This window comes from Dendrobium catenatum, unplaced genomic scaffold, assembly GCF_001605985.2.
Source record: "Dendrobium catenatum unplaced genomic scaffold, ASM160598v2 fragScaff_scaffold_71, whole genome shotgun sequence".
Classification (NCBI taxonomy): Eukaryota; Viridiplantae; Streptophyta; class Magnoliopsida; order Asparagales; family Orchidaceae; genus Dendrobium; species Dendrobium catenatum.
In genome coordinates, this window is record NW_021318533.1 from 2,189,440 (window position 1) to 2,197,460 (window position 8,021).

Consider the following 8,021-nt stretch of genomic DNA (forward strand, 5'->3'; position numbering starts at 1 on the left):
ATTTAATGAAAAAATCATTATGGCTAACATTTGTGACCAAATTAAATTATTAATTAAAATTTCGTAGAAACTAATAATATAGATTATAGCTTGGTGCAATTATAAATGTTTTTTTTTTTAAGTATAAATAAGGCCTTATTGGGCCCTTCATGTTACTGAGATATGTCCTAAGTGTAATAAGCCCGGCCCAGCAAAACGATCGTGTCGCCTTGTGATTCAAAACCCTAGAAATCTTCAGCCCTTTTTCGTACTAGGTCATCCTCTTTCCTGATATCTCAGTTCACCGTTATCGTCTTCGCCGTCCATCTCAGCATTTCTATCATCTCCAAACTTTGATCCCGAGATGGCTTCCGGCAACAAAACGACGCTTCTCTTTTACCCATCCACGACCAACGTGAGCGCAAAGATCCAACCGGTGGTGCTCTTTAACATATGCGACTCCTTTGTTCGGCGCCCGGATCAGGCTGAGAGGGTCATCGGAACACTACTCGGCTCAGTCTCCGCCGACGGTATCGTCGAGATTAAGAACTCCTACGCCGTCCCCCATAACGAATCCGCCGATCAGGTCCTCTTCCCCGAATTTCCTTTTTTTATTATTTTTTAGTTTTTGTTTGGGATTTTAGATTTGCTAGATTGCTTTCCTGTTTTCTCTGAGCTTGTTCCTATATTGATCATAAAGTCCATTTGTTAACGGGAAGCCTTGTTATAGTTATGGTGTTACCTGAATTGAAGGCTTGAGCATGTAGAAAGCAGAAATTTCGTTACTGTTATTCTAAAACTGGCCCATTCATCTTCAGAAGAACATAATTTTATTGATTGATGTTGTGCTGTCTATATCTTCTAGACTAGTGCTTCTGAATTTTGATTTTTGCCAGAGTTTAGCATGTCATGACCCGGATAAAGCAACATATGTGGTTTCTTTCTTTGTGCCGTTTATGCTTAAGCTTTCTTACGACGGAAGCTGAATGTTGCCCTACTTTATCTTGTTTGTTTATTCATTTAATAAACTCAAGACTGGCTTGAACTTGTGCTTTAGATTCCTGTCCGATTATGTTTTTTCTCAAGCTGAATATTGTGGAGTCTTAAAGGAGCTTGAGTAAATATTTTTATTTTGTAGATTTTTTATTTGTATCTAATGTTAATCTATTCATATTTGTTTGAGAAATTTACAAAATTCTACTTCTTTGGTTTTAACTTTCTTAATGCACCATAAAATTTAAGATTGCCAAATTCGACTAAATCAAACTACTATTTGTTTTGACAAGAAGCCATAATAAGAACACAATGAAGGAAGAGCAATACAAGGGAAAGAATGGGGTTGCCAAAGATGGAGATTGAGGTGTGTTAGAAGGTAGGGGGTGGGAGGAGAGCCTGAAGGGTGCTATTGACAATCAAGTCTAGCGCTTTTCAAAACCAAATTCTGACCATTCTTTTCCTCTATTCAAAGTTTAATTTCTTCATTTTCCTATGGTCAGGTTTTCTTATGGGTTACTTCTTTATAAAAATAATAATTAGTTTCTACATAGTTTGCTTATTTAATTAGAAAACATAGATTAAATTTTTTGGCACATTTCTCTCTTTTTAGAGTTTGATTTATCATTTTAGCTGCAGACTAAAATGAGAGCACTGCCTCAGATCTTCCTTCTTCCTTCTTCTGCATGTTGAAGCTCTAAGAAAGAATCAAGAAAGGTAATTATAAACTACAAAGAGGAGTCGAAGAAGACAAAAAGGGAACTTGTGGTGGCGCCGTGGTAGTGACTAGTGGCAAGGTGGAAGGGGCCTCCAACTAGGTTTTAGAAGGTGTTAGAGAGGATGGAGGGGTGGACAAGATAGTGTGTTGGTGTAAGTAAAGGAGAAGGAACACGGGGAGGTGGTTTAGGGAGGTAGAAAGGAGATGTTAGTGAGGTTAGCAAATGAAGCTTCATGGGAAAAATAAAGGGAATCTGTTGAGTAATTTTTGTGTAAGTTTATCTCAATTAACAGTTTTATTAATGGGAGGACCTTCGTGGAAGAATCCTGTATATGAGGGCACCAAAATGGAGGGTTTTTAAAATTATGGGTTTTGTGAAATGTGATATAAATCTTAGAAATTAGAATGATATTCACCACAATTTTAAAATAATATAAAAATTAATGCGATGATGGGTAAAATTTAAATTCCTTGCTATGCAAAAAAACATTAGATTTTAGTTCTCAAGAAAATAAGAAATTAGTGCATGCAAAGTGAATAAACATCATTAAAACCTACTTTAATGAAACTTATTTTTGGAATTCACTCCCAACTGCTCTCATTGAATCAAACTAGTTCTAAATGTTTGAACTTGTTCAATCACATGCTAATGTTAATTTATTATGTTCAAAGCATCAAGATTTTTTTTATTTTCTTGATAAATGATTATAAATGAATGATAAATAAACTAAGCATTGTGTTTTTTTATCAAACTGGTTCACTTATGCCCTATGTTCTCGCTTCTTAAGAGGGTACTTAATCTTAATCTTCAAACAATGGTTGAAGCTATCCTTTTACAGGAATTGACATGCAAGTATAATCTTCAATATCCAAATATTTGAAAAACTACTCAATTCAGTCTTTTGCCTTTCTGTGATGGCAGATCATTTTTTTTTTTCATTTTTTTTTCTTCATATGCATAGCTATTATGATATTTAGCTTCTTTTGGATGTTGATTTATATTTGTTTAATATTCATCTTCTCCCCTGCTTTCTACAGGTTGCATTGGATATTGATTACCATCATACCATGTATTTATCCCACCAAAAAGTGAACCAAAAAGAAGTCATCGTTGGATGGTAATAATTACAATATGTTTTATCTCTTTGTTTATTGATTCCTATGTTCTGCTTTTACTGGAATTTGGCCTTGTTTTATTTTCTTGACTTGTATAGATCCTGAAAGATGAAGGCAGACCTTAGATTAAGATGTTGCTCTGTATTTGAATTAAACTAATTTAATTGAGAATCCTATGATGGAATCAAATTGATGTGAGGTATGGAGTTAAGGTAGGGCGATGGGCCCCAAATATTTGACTACCGCCTTTATACTTTTTGGATGTTCTTTCTGATCTATTTTTTTAATGGGCAATCGGTAAATGATATGTGGTATCATAAGTAGAACTGTCATGCCGGTTTTCTAGCATAATAATTAGAAATCTGATAAGGCGGTGGGGAAGCCAGCCCCACCTGGGCCGGCCATTGTTTACAGGAGGCGGTTCAATCCGCCTCCTCTTGCCGCCTAAGCCTAAGGTGGCCCACGCCCCTATTTGATTTAATAAAAAAAATCCTATTTTTGGCAGGGGGGAGGAGGCGGCAAAGGCTTGGAGGGAAATATTATTAATTTAGATTTTAAGGGTTATAAATAGGCATGAAGGGGGGAGACTTAGGGCATGCTTTGATTTGTTTCTCTTGTAGCTTCTTGGGTGTCTTGGGCTCTAGATTCCTTGTCTAGAGATTGGGAGAGAACGATCCTCCTCTCGAATCAAAGATCACTTGTATCTTTGCTTTGTTCTTGTCTTGTTTGAATTCCCATAGTGCAATCTACTGTTTTGGAGAGTTTTGTTCATCAAAGTTCTTGCGTTTACCTCGCTGGTTTTACCAATATTGTTAGGATTGCTTGTGAACTCAAGTATTCCCCTTAGGGTTACTTGCGAACTCAAGTATTTCCTATCAAAATCATTTCGGGTTTAAGTGTGAAATGTGTAGCAAAGGAATCACAATGTTAGTTGAAGACATCGACATGTAGCATTGTTTGTTATTTTCATCTTAACCGAAGGCTTTTTGTTTGCCTACTAATCAAAATACGGTTTATATACTAGAAAAGTTGGAATGGAACTGATAGGCTAAAATGTTGGCATGGGAAGGGAATCTGGTAATGCTTGGTGTGGAATATTTTGCATCTGAACCAGTTTAAAAATATTTGCTCATTCTTTGTTGGGTTGACAAAATGATAACAAAGATCAAGTTGGTTCACAACCAACTTCTAGTTGCTTAAAAAATAGTTGTAGCTAGCCAAACAGTCTCACTTATATCAAAATAGGCTTTATGGGTATTGCATTTTTGTCTCAAAGTTTTTTTTTTTTTCAAAATGCTTCCTATAGTCTCTAGTGGTAGAGGAAGGTTTAATTCCTTTCTTCATACGTAAAAGAATATTTGTAAAATTAGCTATTCATCATTTTCATTTTTGTTTGCTAAAGTTTACTGATATAATAGAGTTAATACAAATCTCAAAGTCTACTATCTTTGAAATGTTTTATAAAATTAGATATTCATCATTTTCATTTTGTTTAATAAAGTTCACTGACAATGTAGAAGCGATATAAATCTCAAAGTCTATAATTGTTGAAAATGTAAAATGTCTTTATGGAGACAAACATTATGAACTATACACGTTTTATTGTTTTTTAGTAAATTTTTAAAATTTTTATGAGCTTCTATTTTTGTATGAAATTTTGATTCCTATTAGTTCACTTGTTTTTATCTCTATTATCATTGGGGGCATTCTTTTAGTTATTTATGTTTGGACATCGACTTCTCTAGACATTGACTTTTGGCTTCTATAATTTTTTGTGCTCTGTTTGTGGTACTCAAGATTCATTCTCAAAAAAAAAAAAAAAAAAAAAAAAAAAAAAAAAAAAAAAAAAATCATTATCCTATATTCTTTTTGACTATTGTGATGTCTTCAGTGGGTCTTCCTTACAATGTCTATTGATTGGGCTCTAACTATCTTTCATTATTATTGGGATGTGTGCGATTCTTTTGGATTGATGGATAAAAATCTTCTTAGGGATTTTGTAATTATAAATTGGGTTTTAAGGTATGCAAACCTCAATCAGTTTTGTTTTGAATAAAATTCTCGTTGGATTTGTTATCCCTCTTACCTCTAGGAGTTATGTAGCTAATTCCTCAATCAAGTGAGAGATTTGATGATTTTCAGGGGAATTCTTAAAGCATGATGTTTGCTAGATTTTGGCAACTTCCATTGGCAATCAAATTGTTAAAACATCCACAAACACAATCTCTTTGATATTTCTACAATTTAATTCCTAAATCATGATCTTAAGCAATTTGATTGATAGCTTACTAGATCAATTGAACAATTTGAGAATGTATTAGTTTATGATGTATTCATGGAAATCATCTTTACCTTTATTTGTTAAATTACAGTTGAATTTATTGCTTAACTTGGTCATTAAAAAGGGTTTGTTGAGTAAATCAAATTGTATCAATATACTCTTAGATTTATTAATGATAAGTTCTCTCAAGAAAATATATAATTCAAAACTTCCCATGTATTTGTATCCAAAGATACACAACTCTTCATGATGAATCTTTAAATAATTTTTATTACTTTTTTTCTTAGAGAGGCTTTTCATCCATCCGATAAGCAAGTCATATTTGTGTGTTTCTACATTCAAGAATTTTTTAGGCGATTGATGCAAAGCTATGGACTTTAGGGATGAGATATCACAAAGCTTCTTGTGAGAGAGTAGTGATGTATTTGAGATTAGGCTTCGAGGTTGGCTTCAAGACATCATGCGATTTATGTGAGGCCTCAAGTACGAGGTATCACAAAGCTTCACATGAGGGAGGAACTTCATGTGAGTTTGGTGTGTAATGAATAATTTGCCCCTGTTTTGGGCGAATTCAGAATGCACAAAAAATACACGAATTGGGATATTCCGAATTCGTCTTATTTTGGCAAATTCGAAACTCGCCAAGAATACACTAACAAGAATAAGTACATATGATATTACTTTGCATTTAGTTTACTTCCAACTAATACAGGAAATCTCAAAATTCCCGCATTTGTTTTATTCTACACCCATAACATCTGGAACCAAAATGTCCCATAAAATTGGTAGGTTTTAACTTTGAATTTTATGTGATTCTTATATGATTTGCTACATTTCATGGTAGATCTACAACTCTTGAACATCTTGCATCAAGAAGCACCGGTAGTTTTATGTTGAGTTGAAATTAGATAATTCTAAGAAAAAACTGTTGAATGCTTAGTAGGTACGTAGTATCGGTGTTTATTGTCAAAATTTCTTTATATGTGTCAAACACGTCGTGTTCAATGTATTTATTTTTGGATGATTTTGTAATGTTACAATTTCTTAATTAACCCATTAATACTATTTTTTCTTAGTCAAATTTTATTTGGAACTTTTTTGTCTTTTGGTTGTCTTACTATAACATTTTATTAAATTGGATGGATTCCATATTTCCATTACCATATTGTTTTTACTTAAAACATCTTTCTTTGGGCATTGTACCTCTTGTAGGTATTCAACTGGTTCTGGTGTATCTGGTGGGAGTCAATTGATACACGAGTTCTATTCAAGGGAAGTGTCAAACCCTGTTCATTTAACCGTAGATACAGGATTTACGAATGGGGAGGCCTCCTTAAAATGTTATGTTTCTTTCAATCTTTCTCTTGGAGATCGACAACTGGCAGCACAATTTCAGGAAATCCCTCTGGATCTGCGAATGATTGAAGCAGAACGAGTTGGATGTATGAATTTTCCCTACTTCCTACTGTTATGGGCATCCCTTAATTATCTCTATCATTGTTGACGAAATTTATAATCAGATTTGATCTGTTGATGCACGCATTATGTAACATATACTAGCATGGTTTCTTACAAATCATGTCTTTTTTTATGGATTAATTATTCTGTGCGGACTTCGAACGTCGTCCGGAGGCCAATTAGAATGCGGCTCGGTACTGCCGACGTGGAGCATTCTGGTTGGTCTCCGGGCGACATTCTGCGTCTGCTCTCTGCACATAATAATTTCCCTTTTTTATGGCCTAATGTTGCATAGTGAGTTTATATAAAGATTTCAAGATGTCCAATCTTAGCTTTTTTTCTGTCATATTCCACCATTTGTCAGCCTTATCCCCATTTCATGTAAGAATTTCTTTCATTTTCAAGTTGTATTGCAATAGAGGATTGAGTTGGAACACTTCAGTTCATAATTTCTACATTATCCACCTTTGAAATTTATTTACCCGAGGAATTATAGTTTGTGATGTGTAGTCCCACCGTGTGTCTCACCCTATTGTAATGCACTCGCAGTTGATATTTTGAAGACGACAATAGTGGACAAACTTCCAAATGACTTGGAGGGAATGGAAGCCACTATGAAGAGACTCCTTGCTTTGATTGATGATGTTTACAACTATGTAGATGGTGTCGTTGTAAGTAGAAAATAGACTGTATATATATGTTTACCTCAGCTTCATATTTACGTGCAAATATTAAAAAAATCTTCTTTCACTACAGGAGGGGCGCTTGATTCCAGATAATAATATCGGGAGATTCATTTCCAATACATTATCATCACTTCCAAAAATCTCTCCTGCAACTTTTGATAAAGTCTTCAATGACAGAATCCAGGTATTTGCTTTTGTTTAAGGATTCGTTTGGGATGACTTTTTTAATGCTTTTTTAAAGCAATTTTTTAGTACAAAAATTTAATTTTTATATATATTAAAAAATTGTTTTAAGAAGCAATAAAAAAATCGTCCCAAATGAAGTATTAGTCTTCGTTTGGGACAGCTTTCTTAATGCTTCTTAAAGCAGCTTTTTAGTACAACAAATAAGATTTTTATACTAGAAAGTTGCTTCAAGAAGTATTAAAAAAATAGTCCCAAACGAAATCTTAGTTTTATTGAAACATGGTTCTTTTCTTTTGAGGCTTATGTTTCTCTGCTTTATTTTCAGGATAATTACGCTTTAGTTTACTTGTCAAGCCTAGCAAGAACACAGCTCAGCATTGCAGAAAAGTTGAACACAGCTGCCCAGGTCCTTTGATTTGTAGCATGTAGGACTTCTTGCATTTGAAATTGCTATATAATCTGCAGTTTTCAGCTATCCTTTCTTTCAACTAAATTAATCTTAAATTAGCTAGTTTTTGTTAGGGTTTCAAATTTGTTCCTTGGTGGAAATATCTTGTAATTGTTTTGACATTAATCAAGAAGGAATCTTTTTTGCTTTTGCTTC

General features: G+C 33.9%; 1 protein-coding gene across 1 annotated transcript; it reads left to right on the forward strand.

The window, feature by feature from the left end:
- The first annotated feature begins 237 nt into the window (after positions 1–237).
- Positions 238–8,021, forward strand: LOC110094165 (eukaryotic translation initiation factor 3 subunit F). The gene is made up of 6 exons (XM_020819330.2): positions 238–565; positions 2,729–2,808; positions 6,300–6,529; positions 7,095–7,216; positions 7,302–7,415; positions 7,743–8,021. The coding sequence occupies exons 1-6, from the start codon at positions 344–346 to the stop codon at positions 7,830–7,832; spliced, it is 858 nt and encodes a 285-aa protein (XP_020674989.1). The 5' UTR covers positions 238–343; the 3' UTR covers positions 7,833–8,021.